General features: G+C 43.7%; 1 protein-coding gene across 6 annotated transcripts in view; it reads left to right on the top strand.

Moving 5' to 3' along the window:
- Window positions 1–12,730, top strand: part of GNL3L (G protein nucleolar 3 like) — a 32,935-nt gene extending 20,205 nt beyond the window's left edge. For 4 of the 6 annotated variants that reach the window (XM_001495943.6, XM_070257319.1, XM_014728661.3 and 1 more), the window contains 7 exons: window positions 1,344–1,431; window positions 1,950–2,124; window positions 2,208–2,350; window positions 2,667–2,803; window positions 4,625–4,752; window positions 7,504–7,723; window positions 9,316–12,730. In XM_001495943.6, the coding sequence (XP_001495993.2) occupies window positions 1,344–1,431; window positions 1,950–2,124; window positions 2,208–2,350; window positions 2,667–2,803; window positions 4,625–4,752; window positions 7,504–7,723; window positions 9,316–9,398 (974 nt within the window). In that variant the 3' untranslated portion in view covers window positions 9,399–12,730. Of the gene's footprint in view, window positions 1–1,343; window positions 1,432–1,949; window positions 2,125–2,207; window positions 2,351–2,666; window positions 2,804–4,624; window positions 4,753–6,952; window positions 7,724–9,315 lie in introns of all 6 variants that reach the window. The other 2 variants (XR_011434715.1, XR_011434716.1) reach the window with 2 other exon arrangements.
- The last annotated feature ends 5,709 nt before the right edge of the window (window positions 12,731–18,439 follow it).

The raw sequence follows: 18,439 nt of genomic DNA, 5'->3' as shown, positions 1-18,439 counted from the left end.
CCAAAGAAAGAACGAGAGAGAGACAAACACAGGGATAGAGAAACAGACTCAGAGAGAAGCACATAGAACGAGGCCAGAGCCAAGATGTAGACACAGGAACACACACACAGTCCTATGCACACATACAGATCCACAAGCACATGTACAGATCCAGAGGCAAAACACCTGCAGACCAAGTCCTTCCCACCTCACCCTTCCCACTCACCCCAACTCTGCTCTCCCCAAGCAAATAGAGCCACAGAGAGACACGTGTGCCTAGGTACACTCAACCCTCAAACACAGTCACACACCCAGAGTCACGGAGAGAGACAAATACACAGATGTGTCTATGATGAGACAGATAGATATATAGAGAGAAATGGAGACAGAGAAGAGAGTTAGGGAGGCATAGACAGGGAGAGAGAAAAAGAGACACAGTGAAACAGGTGTGGAGGGGCATATATAGAGAGAGAGACAAGCCCACAGAAAGAAGGAACACGTAGAGAATGAGATGAGTTGGCGTAGAGGGAATTACAAAGAGGCCGAATTGGCAGGGTGGGGAGAATCAGAGAGAAGACAATGGCCAGAATGAGAGACAGTGAGACAAACCGGCAGAGAAAGATGCTTATAGAGATACGTAGAGAAGGAAAGATGCGGTAGAGAAAACGTGAGTAGGAAAGAAAGACAAAAATGGAAAAAGCAATGATATTTAGAATGAGAAAAACCAAGAGACCAAGAGACACAGAGAAAAAGAGGTGTACATGTACCTTCCACGCACGAGGGGTACGTACACACACCCAGGCACATCCATGAAAGTGATATACGTGTAAATTCTAGCCCACAGAGAAAGAGAATGGTGGGAATGAGAGACTCAGGGAGAAACACACAAGGAAATTCTCATACTGAGAGGTACTCACAGATGCCCAAACAGAAAAATACCACACCACAAGCAGACAGCTGCTCAGAGACTAGCATCTGGAGTTAAGCCCCCTGGCCAGGTGAATTACACACCAGGGGAGATGGTTTTCTCTTTCACAGACACTTGCAAATGTCTACCTTCTGTTAGATCATGTCACAGAGGCCTTGCATTGAGCACCTTTCTCAGGCTGGTTGTAGGTGGGAGGTGAGTGTCATATCTAGAATGAGGGCCTTGTCTAGTCAATATGCTCACAAATGGAGGAGAGGGCTAGAAAGGCCATGTGAGGGCTTGGTCAGGGCCTGGGGTGGTAAGGCAGGAGGCCTGGCTCTCTTTTTGGCTTTCCTGTGTCCTGGTCACTGCCCCTGCATGGGCCACTCACATACAGGCTGGCCCAAATGTTCCTGAGGGCCCTTCCTGCCCTGACCCATCTGCTGCTCCTCTGTAGGCCTTCCCAATGTTGGAAAGAGCAGCCTGATCAATAGCCTGAAGCGCAGCCGTGCGTGCAGTGTGGGAGCTGTTCCTGGGGTCACCAAGTAAGCACCTGCCTGTTCCCCCACTCCACAGCTCCTTGACCCTACCATTCACCCAACTCCCATGCCTTCAGCCCCTGTCCCTTTCCTTATCTTAGACCAGCCTCTGATTCTTCCCTGGGTGTGGTAATCTCACTAACAGCCTTTGTTTACCTGACACACACTAGGTGTGGGCCAGGCTCCTAGCTGGGTGCTTCCCTCTTAGCTCCTTGAAGCCTCCTAGCAGATGTGTAAGACTGGGCTACGAATACACAGCTCTGCTTCCTAGATGAAGCAGCTGAGCCTCAGAGAGTCAGAAGCTTGCCCATAGTCCTGCAGCTCAGTTCCCAATGGCAGAGGCTAGACTAGAATCAGTTCCAGGTCGGTAGGGCTCCACAGCCCCCGGCCCCACATCGCTCCACCTTCATCTGTACGCAATCTGCCCCTCACCGCTTCTCTCAACTGTGTGACTGGGGCCTAGAGGATGCCAGACACACCTGGGCTTGTCAGTGTCCTCTGTCATCTCCTCTCTCCCACCCCAGGTTTATGCAGGAGGTCTACCTGGACAAGTTCATCAGGCTGCTGGATGCCCCAGGCATTGTTCCAGGACCCAACTCAGAGGTGGGCACCATCCTGCGCAACTGCATCCATGTGCAGAAGTTGGGAGACCCCGTGACCCCGGTGGAGACCATCTTGCAGCGCTGTAACTTGGAGGAGGTACGCAGGGCTCTTGCTCATGCCCTACCCCACTCCAAGGGCCCTTCATTCTTCCTCATGATTTCTTTTCCTCCCTTTACCAGATTTCCAACTATTACGGTGTCTCTGGGTTCCAGACCACTGAGCACTTTCTGACTGCAGTGGCCCACCGCTTGGGGAAGAAGAAGAAGGGAGGCATATACAGTCAGGAGCAGGCGGCCAAAGCTGTCCTGGCTGACTGGGTGAGGTGAGGAGGGGACTAGAGGTAAGGGTGAGGCCCTCTGGGAGTCAGGTTCCACCAAGGGGCTCATCTATGTTCATTGCAGCGGTGGGGGCAGCCTGACTTCCTGGGTCCCAGGACAGGGAAGGCCAAGGCGCCAGGTCATGTCCTGCTCGGGAATTTATGGCCAGCGATTATCCAGCAGCTCAGCCTCTTGTTCAGGAGCCACTGTCTGGGTTTGCTTGTTGTCCCTCACTGTTTCTGATTTGGCAACTCATCTTCTCTTTGGTCATTTGTTCTCTTGATGACATCACCACCAATTTCCTCCCGCCTCCCAATGCAGCGGGAAGATCAGCTTCTATACACTTCCACCTGCCACCCACACTCTACCTGCCCATCTCAGTGCTGAGATCGTTAAGGAAATGACTGAGGTCTTTGACATTGAGGATACTGAGCAGGCCAACGAAGACACCATGGAATGTAAGTGGTGGTGAGTGGACTGGCCTGCCCAGCACTTTGTCTTGCCCTGGTGAAGCCACACAGACCTGACACCAAATCTCACATTTGACCTCCTCCTGCCCTGACCCTACTCTGGCTTTTGCAAAATTGTTTAACCAGCTCTAAGCATAGTGTCTTCTCCCACAAGGTGGAGAATTCTAATCTGGGCCATGGAGGTGGTTGTGGGCTCTTGGTCAATAGGAAAAAATCAGCAAAGTACCTGGTACACAGTGAGATGCTCAGGAAATGTGAGGTTCCTTTCCCCATCTCTTGGGACCTGGAGTGGACTGAGACACTCCTCTCAAAAACCCCTTGTCTCATGTTGCCCTAAGCTTTGTCTCAGCCATTGCATGTCCGCTCCTAGATTTTATTCTCACCCCCATTGGCGAGTGAGGCATCTGAGTGACAGAAAGATGATATTTGCCAAATGGCGCATGGTCAGTGGCAGGCAGAGGTGGCATTCAAACCAGTTCTTCTGCCCTGTTGTCAAAGATTTACCCAGTTCAGAGTAGCTGAGTGGGAATGGACTGCCTGGATTCAAATCCAAGTTTTGTTTCTTGTTAGCTGTATGATGCTGCACAAGTTGCTTAACTTTTCCATGTCTCAATGACATCATCTGTAAAACGGAGACACTAGCACCCACCTGATAAGATAATTGTGAAGACTTGTTTAATATGTAAAACCACTTAGAACAGTGCCTGGCATATAGTACATGCTTGGTAAATATTAGCTGTTATTAAGGTGATTATTTGCTGGGGTACAGAGGTGTGTCTTTCAGAAACTCCTGTAGGAGTATCTCTTCAGATACTACCATTCTGCAGCCCTGGCTTATGGCTCCTCCTTCCTTCTCTATCCTACCCTAGAAGGGTGCCTGGTGCTCTCTGGGCCTGTCTGTGGGCACTCTAGAATAATGGAGAAAGCCCTAGCTGGACTGGCTTCCAGTTTTTATGTTTCTCTTGATGGCCAGTAGCTTTCCTCCTCTGGGCCTTTTAGTGTCCTTAGATCACAAATGAGGACTAGAGGACTTGCTCACTTCAGAGTTTATTCCCCATATGGCTTTGGGCAAGTCATTCCCCTTTCTGAACTTTACTTTCCTCTTCTCTCAAGTGGGCAATTGGGAGGAATTAGAGCTCATGTTCTTATGGTGATGCTTGACCCTGGCTGGATGTGAAGGCAAGAGAGGCTCTATCACTGAGCATGCACTTTGGAAAAAGATTGAGTTCTGGGAAATTGAGAAGAGGGAGAGGTTAATGGTGAGAGTTTCCTGGAGGAGTTGGCCCTAGTGTTGGACCTTGAAGAGTGAGTAGAGATTAGAGGCCCAGGGGAGGGGCTGAGGGCAAAGTTTAGAAACAGGTGTGAGGGTAGTATGGGCCTAGGGCAATGGGCACATTTGTGGTTTGCAGTGGAGGTCAGCTCCAGGCAAGGGGCCAGAGGGAGGGGGAGAGAGGCCTGGTCCTGGAGAGGGAATCCCAGTTGCTACCATTTACAGAACAGTGTCTTGGGCCAGTGCATTTCAGGAATCCTCTGCTATGACTCACAGCACCCCTGTGTCATAGGGCTTATGGCATTCTCATTTTCCAGATGAGGAAACTGAGGTTCCAAGATCAGCTCCATCAGGCGAGTACCCTACTACAAAACCCAGGCCTTTAATCCTTTGTCATATGGCCTCTCAGCAGGAATGAAAGAACTGTCCTTCCCAACTCCTCTGGGCAGCATCCACATATCTTTTCCACTGAGGCCTGACCAGGGGGCTGGCATCAAGGAAAAGCCAGGGCTCTGACAGTGGTGTTGGTTGTGTTAAAGGCTTGGCCACTGGAGAATCTGATGAGCTGTTGGGTGACGTGGACCCGCGCGAAATGGAGATCAAGTGGCTCCATTCTCCGATGATGAAAATAGCAGATGCCATGGAAAATAAAACCACCGTGTATAAGGTACCTGTCCCGTTTCTTCATGGCAACTCTTGCTTACCCAGGGCTCTGGGAAGTGGTCACTCCCTTCTGCCTGGCTCCTGCGAGGTCTGCCTATAATGGTAGGGAGACATGGATTGTTCACTCACTCCCTCTGGGCTCCCTGGGTGCCTGGCTGGGTGTGTCATTTGCCAAGCACTGGCAGGTCCAAGGACGAGGCATGCTGTCTCAATCAAGCAGCTTTCCTAGCCCGACTCCAGCCCAGAGAACAGGTATCCCTGTCTAGCCCCCCAGTTGTTCAGGTTGCAAACGTAAGTATCCCTGACTCTTCCTTCCCTTTATCTAGTATCCAGTATCCCATAATAGTCAGCACCTAGTCCCCTGGCTTCTCCCTCCTAAATCTCTTGAGAAGCTGTTGGCTTCTTTCTGTCCTTACTATTCCTATAAGCCTAGTCTAAGCTTCCTATCCTCTCTTACCTGGACATGTGTCCCATGGTTTCTAATTTCCTGATCTGACCATGTCACCTCCCCTTTCATGACTCCCCAGCACCTACAGGATCAAGTCGATATGCCATGTTGCAGGCTTTTTCAGCCTCCTCTTCTGCCAGTCCCCCCATCTCTGCCCTTCAGGAGGTCACAGTTTAGTGGGTTTCAGACACAGACATCTGCGCTATGGTAGGATACATATAAGCTAGGGGTGGAGGCAGAGGTTGGGAAAGCATAGATCTAAGGGCTCTGACCTTTACTACTTGTGGGTCAGGGAAGTCTTCCTAGAGGCCTTGATGCTTGTGCCATCTCTTGAAGGCTGACAAATTCTCTGGACAAGGAGGGCAGCAGCCCGTGGGGGAGGGCGCAGCCTGTGCTCATGGCAAGGCTCAAAAAGAGAGCGTGGTGTTTTGGGGAAATTGTTAGTGGTGTAGGGTGGCTGGAGTGGGAGTGGAAGAGAGGAAAGATGAACCTGGAATCAGATCACAGAAGGCCTTGAGTTTGAGTTTCAACCATGGGTAGTAGGAAAACACTGAAAGTTGATCGGTTTTTCCAAAGGGTTTTACTTTTTTTTCCATTTTGTTTATTTAAAATATTTTTTCTTTTTATTTATTTTTTGACTAGGTAATACATGTATAAAATTTAAAAGTCACTAAAGGGTATACAGTGAAAAGTAAGTCTCTGTCTTGCTTCTATCTCCCGACCACCCTGTCCCCTCCTTGGAGGCTGTCACTATTAGCAGACTTGAGCATCCTTTCAGAACTATTCCATCTTTATACACACATATATATACCTACAAGCAGATACAGAGATCTATTTTAATTCAAATAGTAGCATGCTATTCATATTGTTCTGCACTTTGCTTGTTTCACTTAGGAATACATCTTGTAGATTGTTCTTATCTGGGAGGGTTTCTTAAGCAGGGAAGCAACATGGTCAGGTTTGTGTATTAGAACTATCACTGGTGGCTGGGGCAAAAATCAGGTTAGAAAGAAAGGGGCCGGGGGGAGGCAGGGAGTCCAGGAAGGAAACTGTCACGTGTACTCTGTAAGAGACGATGAGACCTGCACTGGGGCAGTGTCAGGAATCACACCATTCCCATCCTTACATAGTTTCAAAGGTTCCCCTGGTGCTTACAGGAAAATCACTGTCAAGTTGTATATTTAAGGCTATCCCCTGATAATATTTCTCACTGAGTCCATAAGCCCCAGAACCTACCATTTTTCCTCAGGGACCTGTAGTAGTTCTCCACTTACACTACGAGTTCCAGACTCAGGTTCAGGGCCCTGAGCAGGGTCACTCCATTGCACAAGTGTGGGAGATACCATTTTGGTGTGCTATATTGTGAATGGTGCCCCCCTGCAACCCCAGAGTTGTATAGTGTGGTAGCCTTGCCTTTTCCCCACTATAGTGTAGCAGGTGGTCATACATATATAAGCCTGTCTGCTTGGGTTCTAATTTATTCCACTGCTTACTAGCTGTGTGACCTTAGGTGCCTTGTTTGTCATAGCATTGTTGCAAGGATTAAGTGAGTTAATACATATGCATGTGTACCTGTATACATATACCTAAATATGTATACATACGCATATATGTATGTGCTTAGAATGGTACCTTGCACATAGTGAGCTTTCTGTCAATACCAACTTTTACTACCCACATCTACCTTCCACTCCAGCCAAACAGACACTGTTTTGGGTTCCCAGGTATGCTCTGTGTTTTTCCAATTTTCACTCAGGAATGACCTTCCCATCAATAGAACTGTGTTGACCACGACCATCCTCTTAACGTCTGCCACTTATGCTGCGTCTCTCTGGTGGGCACTTACTGCACTCTGACTTGTGGTATGGTTGATTGTATCTTCTTTAGCCTAGTTGTTTCCCAAAGATGGGGCCGCATCTGACTCATTTCTCTAGCATTTCCCCACACAGAGCTGGGCACAAAATAGTTGTCAGAAAATATTTGTCAAATTGAGTAAGACCTTGAAGGGTCACTGGAGCAAAGAATCATTGTAATACCAGTTGTCGTTGATCAGGTAACTCTGCTTTTTCATTTTATTCTTATAAAAGCCATGCAAGCTACCCATTGTCCACTCCCATTTCACAGAGGAGCAAACTGTGACTGAGAGCTTAGCTAAGCACCTAATTTGTGGCGGAGCCAAACTTAGAGCTTAGTTCTGCATGGCTCCAGGCTCCCTGTTCTTACCTAAGCTTGTCCCTGCCTCCTCTGCAGAAGTCTTTGGAGGTACTCTGGGGACCCAGACCTCACTGTTATCCTCTCTCTCCCCAGATTGGAGATCTCACTGGGTATTGCACCAATCCAAACCGTCATCAGATGGGGTGGGCTAAGCGCAATGTGGACCACCGCCCCAGGAACGATAGCACAGTGGACGTCTGCCCAGTAGACCGCCGCCCAATGCTGCAGAGGATCATGGAGACGGACCCACTGCAGCAGGGCCAGGCTCTGGCATCTGCCCTGAAGAATAAGAAGAAGATGCAGAAGCGTACAGGTGGGGGCACCTGACCACCCCCCTGTGCTCCATAAAGAGCCCATCTGGGGCCTTGATTTAGGGGCTCCTGAATGAGTATCTCCATGTATCCAGCCCCAGACCAGGGTTAGAGGGCAGGGGTGGGTTAGGAGGCTCACCTACTAGCACAATGGTTCTCAAACCTTAGCTTATATTAGAATTGCCTGGAAGGTTCTTAAAACAGATTTCTGGGACCCACCGCCAGAGTTTCTAATTGAGTAGGTTGGCTGTGGGGCCTGCTAATTTGTGTTTCTAACTGTTTCCCAGTTGATGTTGATGTTGCTCCTCTGGGGACCACACTTGGAGAACTGCTGGCCTAGCCTATATATCAAATAGACACCATTTATTTATCAGCTGCTTTCTATGTGTTAGGAACCTTACTGGCTATATATAACGTTTACTTTATCACTAGGCAATACACTCAAGGTACAAAAGGATATATAGTAAAATGTCTCTCTCCTACCCATCCCCTAGTCATCCAGGCCTCCCCCGATAGGCAACTAGTTAATTTCTTATATCTCATTCCTGAGATAGGAACACAGGCAAATACCTATATATTCTTTGTTCTCTTTTTCTATACAAATGCCAATCTACTGAACGTACAGTTTTGCCACATTATTTTTCCATTCACTATGTATTGGGGATATTTCCATGTCAATTCACAAAAGAACTTCCTCCATTTTTATGGTGGTCCGTTGTGTGGCTGGCCCATTTAGGTCTTCATGGCATACTAATCTTCGCTAACTTATTGTGAAAGTCTTATCCTCATTTGGTAACTGAGGAAACTGAGGCCCAGAGATGTTAAGTGACACACTCAAGGTAAGACAATTAATATTTGATGGAGACAAAATGCAAACCTAGGATTGATTGACTCCATTGGCCCAGTTCTTTCAATTAGGCTGTGTTTATAACCATTCACTGTTGGCCTGATTCCACCCTGACTCCTGGGAATCCACAGATGAATTGCTCGTGAAGTCCTGGTCTTATTGGAGAGTGGAGAGGAGAGAAGAAAACAGACATTGTCAGCACGCTGAAGACACAGAAAGCATAGTGAGGGAACCTAACTCAGCCTGGAGATGGTGGTGGAGTAGGGGTGATCAGAGAAGGCTTCCTGGAGGAGGTGATGTTTGAGGGGAATCTTGAGGAACATAACTATTCCTCAGTGTGCCTCGAGGAATGGGAGGTGAGCTTTCAGGCGCAAAGCTCTTACAGTCATGCTGCCTCTTTGCTGTGAGTGCTTTGAGGGTACTGGCAGAATGCTAAGTTCAACACGGTAAAAAAAAACTTGCTGTTTTGATACTAGGAAGGGATAAAAATACTTGGATCCCAGTGAATCTGACACTCTGAGATAGAAGCTACGTAGGGGTGATCATTTCACAGGTAGACAATGGTTCTACCTGTGAGGTTGAGCAGTGGCTGCCAGCAGCCCACCAGTTGTTTTGTGTAGTGTTGAGAGGTAAATGAGCCAGTTTCGGAGTTTGGTGCAGGCCAAGGATAGATGTAGGCTAACTCCTGCAGGCTTCCTTTTGGCAAGCTAGCCACCCAAGTGACTGCCTGTATTTCTCCATCTGCAGATAAACTTGCCAGCAAGCTGTCTGATACCATGATGTCTGTCCTCGACCTCTCTGGCAACGCTGATGACAGTGCTGGTGACTGATGGACTGATCTCACCCCCCAACTCCAAGCACCAGTTTCAGTGGGATAGGGGAATACAGATGGAATGGTTTGCTTCTCCCTGAAGCACCTAAATATTAAAAGAAGCCCCACTGTGCTGCCCCCTCCCCCCCCCACCTCCCACCACACACACGGTGTTTCGTCCATTCTTCAGGAAAAAAAAAAGTCTCTAGTGGCTGAAACTGGCAAACCCAATACCCTTATTTAACCCCCACTTCATTTTACAAGAGAAATAAATCATCAGCAGATCCCTGAGGCTAACAGTTTATCCCCAATCCTGTAGGTTGGACTGGTTGGAGGGCTGACCCCTCATAAAACCCTCTTGGACAGCTAAACCTGCAGCTAGAGGCTAGGTTGCTGGTGGATCTGGGGGGGGGGGTGTGGTCCTGGAAGGGTGATGATTTCTTTACCAGTCCACAACAGATCTCAGCGACAAGACGTTCCTGCAATGGGCTACAGGCCATCTGTCTTCCTCCCACCCAAATCCACAGATCCTCACCTGGGCGGCAGAGGGAGTAGGGGGAACAGTGATGAGCCTTCTGTGTCTCTGGAAGGGTCTGGGGATAGGATATAGGAAAGAAGAGAACACACAAGCCTGGCTGGTGATGAAGTGTGGTAAACACTACCTTGTTTGCACAAAGGGAAAATAAGGCACCATTTTGTAGGCTGGCTGGGTGCCTTAGGGGCAAGCCCTGCCTTGGGGCATTCCTGGGTAGACTGAGTTGGAGGAATCCCTTGAACTGAAGCATTCTGTCTGGGCCCTGCCCTTGTGTGACCATGTCTCATCCAGTACCAGCATTTGAATTCTGTGATTCAAAAAGGTGCTGTTGCCATTTATTCACAGGCTGCATCCTCAAGAGCTTCTGTATCTGGGGTGCACCAGGCAACTCCTTTTCCAGTGTCTAGAAGTCATTATACCCCATTAAATATAATTAGCCACCTCCTCCAGAGGAGCTTACGCTATCAGACGGGGGCAGTGGGCCCAAGCAGTCCCAGGGGCCCTCAGAAAGGGACTGGGGTAGATGATGGCAGCAGAAACACAATCTTCTCACTTCCCCAGGGGTGGTTTTAGTTATGCATACGACCTTAGTTCCCAGCAGTCTACCCAAGACTCATCACATCTGAAAGATGTGATGCTTAGATTAGATTGCTTCAGTCTTTGCCTACTACCCCAAACTTCCACACCTTCTTTGGACCCACAGCCACATCTTAGCCTTGTCTTTCATGCTGTCATCCTCTAATTTATTACTCAAATCCTAGAAGTGGAGCCATGTGGTGGAGTGGTGAGCGCCCTTGGCTTGCAGGCTGATCAGCAGGGAAGTGCACACTGCTGCGTTCCAGGGCAGCCAAAGGAGAGAATTATGTATTGCTTAAGCACAAACTGCATCAAACCCTGGAAACCTGTTATCTCCTTTAACCCTCAGTATAGCTCTGCCAGTAAGGGATTAGCCTCTTCATGTGAAAGATAAAGAAGCAGGCTCAGAAATTTGTCAGGGTGTACCTAAGATGACATGTTAAGTGGTGGTGCCAGGATTGGAAGCCAGGTGTGATAAAACCTTATGCAGGCCCTTTCCTCTGTGTTATACTGCCTCCTTAACATTAAGTACCTACTGTGTGCCACTTTGTGTTATCAAGCCCTTTAAATACATTCTTGCTTTTTTTTGTTTTAAAAAATAGGGTCTTGAGGGCCAGTCCCATGGCTGAGTGGTTAAGTTTATGCACTCCCCTTTGGCGGCCCATGGCCTCGCCTGTTTGGATCCATGGAGTGGCTATGGCACGGCTCATCAGGCCATGCTGAGGTGGCGTCCCACATAGTGCAACCAGAGGCACTCACAACTAGACTGTACAACTATGTACTGGGGGCTTTGGGGAGAAGAAGAAGGAAAAAAAGATTGGGAACAGATATTAGCTCAGGTGCCAGTCTTAAAAAAAAATAGAGTCTTGTAAAAATTCTACTCTGAGTCCCCTTGGTTGGGGTCCAACTTATTTCACACTATCTTATCAAACTCTCCTGGTAGATAATAGTTTTACAATGGAAAGTTGGATACCAGGACAGCTAAGGCCATTTTACAACCATATGGTATTTCATGATTTAACATTTAAAATATTTTCTAGTACTCTTAAGAGATCCTGGTAAGTAAGTACTAGAAATAGAGTAGTCTCTAGATGAGTAAGAAGCAGCGTAGGAACATAATTTGGCCCAAATCAAACAGATGAACTAAAGTAGTCATGTCAGGTTAAGAATCTGGGACTCCAGATTCTCTACAGCCTATGATAAGTTTTTAAAAAAGCTGTTTCTTTTTTTAAAGATTTTATTTTTTTTCCTTTTTCTCCCGGAAGCCCCCAGTACATAGTTGTATATTCTTTGTTGTGGGTCCTTCTAGTTGTGGCATGTGGGACGCTACCTCAGTGTGGTTTGATGAGCGGTGCCATGTCCGCACCCAGGATTCGAACCAACGAAACACTGGGCCGCCTGCAGGGGAGCGCACGAACTTAACTACTCGGCCACGGGGCCAGCCCCCAAAAAAAGCTGTTTCTTGAGACTTTTCCCTCTTACCTTTTTTTTTTAAATTAAGGTATAATTTACATACAATGAAGTTCATCCTTTTTAAGTTCTGTGAGTTTGGACTAATGTACACAGTAGTGAATCACCATCACGATCAAGATGTAGGATAATTACATCGCCCCCAAAACTCCCGGATCCCTTTGTAGTTAACCCCAGCCCTAGCCTCAGATCCTGTCAACCACCGATCAGTTTTCTGTCCCTATAGTTTTGCTTTGGCATGAATATCATGTAAAAATAATCCTACAGTATATAGGCTTATTTTATGCCTATAGAGTTTTAAATTTTATTTTAAAAATTTATACAGAATAGAATTCCCTCTGGCGTATAGTTCTGTAAGCTTTGACAAATACGTATAGTTGTGTAACCAACACAAGATTCAGAACAGTTCCATTATCCCTAGCCCTCCACCACCAAATTTATTCCTGCTGCTTTATAGTACAAACCTCTCTACCCCTAACTCCTGGCAACCCTGGTTTGTTCTTTGTCGTTAGAATTTTCTCTTTTGGAGAGTGTCATATAAGTGGAATTATACAGTATTTAGCCTTTTGAGACTGGCTTCTTTCACTAAGCATAATTCATTTGACATTCATCCACATTATTGGGTCTATCAATAGTTCCTTATTTCTGAGTCTTACTCCATTGTATGGATGTACTGCCATTGGTCTCTCCATTCTCCAGTTGAAGGGACGTTGAGTTGTTTCTAGTGTGGGACAATTACAAATAAAGCACCTGTAAATATTTGCATGCAATTTTTTGTGTTTTCATTTCTCTAGAGTAAATACCTAGATTTGGATTGCTGGGATATTTGGTAAGTATATGTTTAACATTCTCAGATGCTGTAAAACTGTTTCTCAGAGTAGCTCTACCATTTAGCATTCCCATCAGTGTATGAAAGTTTCAGTTTCTCCACATCCTTTGCAGCACTGGGCATTGTCAGTTTTTTGACAGCTACTCTAGTAGGATGTAGTTGTATCATTGTGGTTTTGATTTACATTTCCCTACTGACTGATGACTTGGGTATATTTTCATGTGCTTATTTGCCATTCATATATCTCTTTGGCAAAGTGCTCAGATCTCTTGCACAGTTTGTATTTTTTATTGTTGAGTATTGGAAATTCTATATTTATATTGAATACAAGTTCTTCTTTTTGAGTTCGTGATAGTTTACATCATTGTGAAATTTCAGTTGTACATATTTCTTGTCACTACGCAAGTGCTCCCCTTCACCCCCTGTGCCCACCCCCCACTCCCCTTCCCCTGGTAACCACTGAACTGTTTTCTTTGTCCATGTGTTTGTATTCCACATATGAGTGAAATCATATGGTGTTTGTCTTTCTCAGTCTGGCTTATTTCGCTTAGCATAATTCCCTCCAGATCCATCCACGTTGTTGCAAAAGGGATAATTTTGTCTTTTTTTATGGTTGAATGGTATTCCATTGTATATATATGCCACATCTTCTTTATCCAATCATTGGTCGATGGACACTTGGAATGTTTCCATGTCTTGCCTATTGTGAATAATGCTGCAATGAACATAGGGGTGCATATGTTACTTTGGATTGTTGATTTCAATTTGTTTGGGTAGATACCCAGTAGTGGGATAGCTGGGTCATAAGGTATATCTGTTTAGTTTTTTGAGGAATCTCCATACTGTTTTCCATAGTGGCTGCACTAGTTTGCATTCCCACCAAGCATACAAGTTCTTTACCAGATGCAGTTGACCTTCCGGATCCACATATACTATGTTTGTAATCCGTGGTTGGTTGAATCTTCGGATGGAGTCGATTAAGGGACTAGAGCGTCCGTGGATTTTGGTATCTGCAGGGGCGTCCTGGAACCAATCCTCCACGGGTACGGAGGGACTACTATATATACTTTGTAACATTTTGTCCCAATCTGTGGCTTGTCTTTTCATTCTCTAAAAGGTGTCTTGTTTTTTTTCATTCCGAAAAAGCTTTTTTGACAGATTGGGTTCTTTTTTTAATTTTTAAAAATTGCAGTAAAATGCATATAACAAAATTTACCGTCTTAACCATTCTTACGTGTACAAGTTCAGTGGCATTAAATACACTCACATTGTTGTGCAGCCATCACCACAATCCATCTTCAGAACTCTTTTCATCTTGCATAACTGAAACTGTACCCACTAAACACTAACTAATTCCCCCCTACCCCCAGCCCCTGGCAACCACCGTTCTACTTTCTGTCTCTGAATTTGGCTACTCTTTGTACCTCATATAAGTGGAATCATAGAGTATTTGTCCCTTTGTGACTGGCTTTTTTCACTTAGCATAATGTCTTCATGGTTCATCCATGTTGTAGCATGTGTCAGAATTTCCTTCCTTTTTAAGGCTGAATAATATTCCATTGCAGTATATACCATATTTTCTTTATCCATTCATCTGTTGATTGACACTTGGGTTACCTTCATCTTTTGGCTATTGTGAATAATGCTTTAAGCATGGGTGTGAAAATATCTCTTTGAATCTCTGCTTTCAATTATTTTGGGTATATATCTAGAAGTGGAATTGCTGGATCATATGGTAATTCTATTTTTAATTTTTCTGAGTAAACACCATACTGTTTTCTGTAGCAGCTGCAATGTTTTACATTTCTATCAACAGTGCACTAGGGTTCCTGTTTCTCCATATCCTTTCCAACACTTGTTCTTTTCTTTTATTTTTTGATAGTAGTGACCCTAGTGGGTGTAAAGTGATATCTCATTGTGGTTTTGATTTGCACTTCCCTAATGATTAGTGATGTTGAGCATCTTTTTATGTGTTTATTGGTCATCTGTATATCTTCTTCAAGAAATGTCTTCTTTGCCCATTTTTTAATTGGGTTCTTTGTGTTTTTTGGTTGAGTTGTAGAAGTTCTTTATATATTCTACATACTAACCCCTTATCAGATAAATTGGAAATGTTTTTTCCCTTTCCATGGGTTGCCTTTTCGTTCTGTTAATTGTGTCCTGTAGTACACAGTTTTTAATTTTGATGTAGTACAATATTTTTGCTTTTGTTGTCTGTGCTTTTGGTATCATATCCAAGAAATCATTGCCAAATTCAATGTCATGAAGATTTCTCCCATGTTTTATTCTAATAGTTTTATAGTTTTAGCTCTTAATGTTTAGGTCCTTGATCTACGTTGAGTTAATTTTTGTATATAGTGTAAGGTGAGTTTCTAATATTGTTCTTTTACATGTGGATATCCAGTTTTCCCAACACTGTTTTTTCATATAAACACTTTCGAAGAAAAGAAAATTTTAATTTTGGTGAAGTTTAATTTATCATTTTATTCTTTTATGGATCATGCTTTTGGTGTAATATCTAAGGAATCTTTTCTAACATAAGTTTACAATGGTTTTCTCTTATGTTTCTTTTTAAGAGTTTTAGTTTTAGGTTTCACATTTACGTCTGTGACCCATTTTGAGTTAATTTTTGTGTATGGCACAAGGTATGGATCCACTTTCATTTTTTTTGCATATAGTTACCCAATTGTTCTAGCAGTGTGTGTTGAGAAGGATATCCTACCTCCATTGCCTTTTCTTTGTGCTTCTGTCAAAAATCAGTTATATATGTGTGGGTTTATTTCTGGAACCTCTATTCTGTTCCATTGATGTATTTGTCTATCTTTATGCCAATACCACACTGAGTTTGGTTACTGTAGCTTTATAATAATTTTTGAAATCAGATAACCTTAGTCTTTTAGTTTGTTCTTTTCAGAGTTGTTTTTGCTCTTTGGGGGTCTTTTGTATTTCTATATGAATTTTAGAATTTGCTTGTCTATTTCTACAAAAAAGCCTGCTGAATTGCACTGAATCTATAGATCAGTTGAGGGGGGAGGGGAGAATTTGACATCTTAACAATGTTAAACTTTGGCTCATGAGCAAGTATATTCCTCCATTTACTTAGGCCTTCTTTAACTTTTCTCAGCAATATTTTGTAGTTTTCAGAGTACAAGTCTTTCACATTTTTTCAGGTTTATCCATAAATATTTTATTTTATAAATAATATATGTTTTAAAATTTTTATTGAGTTTATGATAGTTTACACCCATGTGAAATTTCAGTTGTATGTTATTGTTTGTCAGTCGTGTTGTAGGTGCACCACTTCACCCTTTGTGCCCATCCCCCACTCGACCTTTCTCCTGGTAGCCACTAATCTGTTCTCTTTGTCTACATATTTAACTTCCACATATGAGTGGAGTCATACAGAGTTCGTCTTTCTCTATCTGGCTTATTTCACTTAACATAATTCCATCAAGGTCCATCCATGTTGTTGTGAATGGGACGATTTTATTCTGTTTTATGGCTGAGTAGTATTCCATTGTATATATATACCATATCTTCTTTATCCAGTCATCAGTTGATGGACACTTAGGTTGCTTCCACATCTTGGCTATTGTAAATAATGCTGCAATGAACATAGGGGTGCATGGGACTTTTGGAATTGCTGACTTCAAGTTTTTTGGATAGATACCCAGTAGTGGGATGGCTGGGTCATATGGTATTTATATTCTTAATTTTTTGAGAAATCTCCATACTGTTTTCCATAGTGGCTGCACCAGTTTGCATTCCCCCCAGCAGTGTATGAGGGTTCCTTTTTCTCCACAAACTCTCCAACATTTGTTACTTTTCGTTTTGGTTATTTTTGCCATTCTAATGGGTGTAAGGTGATATCTTGGTGTAGTTTTGATTTGTATTTCCCTGATGATCAGTGATGATGAGCATCTTTTCATGTGCCTATTGGCCATCCATATATCTTCTTTGGAGAAAAGTCTCTTCATGTCTCCTGCCCATTTTTTGATTGGGTTGTTAGTTTTTTTCTTGTTGAGTTGTATAAGTTCTTTATATATTTTGGATATTAACCTCTTATCAGATGTATGGTTTGCAAATATCTTCTCCCAATTGTTAGGTTGACTTCTCGTTTTGTTGATGGTTTCCTTTGCTGTGCATAAGCTTTTTAGTTTGATGTAGTCCCATTTGTTTATTTTTTCTATTGTTTCCCTTGCCCAGTCAGACATGACATTTGAAAATATGCTGCTAAGAACAATGTCAAAGAACGTAGTGCCTATGTTTTCTTCTAGAAGTTTCATGGTTTCAGGTCTTACATTCAAGTCTTTAATCCATTTTGAGTTAATTTTTGTGTATGTTGTAAGATAATGGTCTACTTTCATTCTTTTGCATGTGGCTGTCCAGTTTTCCCAGCACCATTTATTGAAGAGACTTTCCTTTCTCCATTGTATGTTCTTGGCTCCCTTCTTGAAAATTAGCTGTCCATAGAGGTGTGGTTCTATTTCTGGGCTTTCAATTCTGTTCCATTTATCTGTTTGTCTGTTTTTGTGCCAGTAACATGCTGTTTTGATTACTACAGCTTTTAGTGTGTTTTGAAGTCAGGGATTGTGATGCCCCCAGCTTTGTTCTTTTGCTCAGGATTGCTTTGGCTATTCGGGGTCTTTCCTTGTTCCATACAAAATTTTGGATTCTTTGTTCTATTTATATGAAGAATGTCTTTTGGATTCTGATGGGCAGTGCATTGAATCTGTAGATTGCTTTAGGTAGTATGGACAGTTTAATTATGTTTATTCTTCTGACCCATGAACATGGAATATCTTTCCATTTGTTTATGTCTTCCTCCATTTCTTTCAATAATGTCTTATAGTTTTCACTGTACAGGTCTTTCACCTCTTTGGTGAAGTTTATTCCTGGATATTTTATTCTTTTTGTTGTGATTGTAAATGAGATTGCATTCTTGATTTCTCTTTCTGCTAGTTCATTGTTAGTGTATAGAAATGCAACTGAGTTTTTAAAATTGATTTTGTACCCTGCATCTTTGCTGTAGTTGTTGATTATTTCTAATAGTTTTCTGGTGGATTCTTTAGGGTTTTCTATATATAGAATCATGTCATCTCCAAATCATGAAAGTTTCACTTCTTCATTGCCTATTTGGATTCCTTTTATTTCTTTTTCTTGTCTAATTGTTCTGGCCAAAACCTCCAGTACTATGTTGAATAGGAATGGCGAGAGTGGGCTCCCTTGTTTTGTTCCTGTTCTCAGAGAGATGGCTTTCAGTTCTTCACTATTAAGTATGATGTTGGCTGTGGGTTTGTCATATATGTCCTTTAGTATGTTGAAGTGCTTTCTTTCTATACCCATTTTATTGAGAGGTTTTTTTTTTCATAAATGGATGTTGGATGTTGTCAAATGCTTTCTCTTTGTCTATTGAGATGATCATGTGATTCTTATTCCTCATTTTGTTAATGTGCATCACATTGATTTGCAGATGTGGAACCATCCCTGTGTCCCTGGCATAAATCTCACTTGATTGTGGTATACAGTCCTTTTAATGTATTGCTGCATTCAGTTTGACAATAGTTTGTTGAGGATTTCTGCATCTAAGTTCATCAGCAATATTCACCTGTAGTTTTCCTTCTTTGTATTGTCCTTGACTGGTTTTGGT

The sequence above is a fragment of the Equus caballus genome, chromosome X, assembly GCF_041296265.1.
Source record: "Equus caballus isolate H_3958 breed thoroughbred chromosome X, TB-T2T, whole genome shotgun sequence".
Lineage (NCBI taxonomy): Eukaryota > Metazoa > Chordata > Mammalia > Perissodactyla > Equidae > Equus > Equus caballus.
The sequence above is the reverse complement of the archived record's forward strand: the minus strand, read 5'-3'. Positions and strand labels throughout refer to the sequence as shown.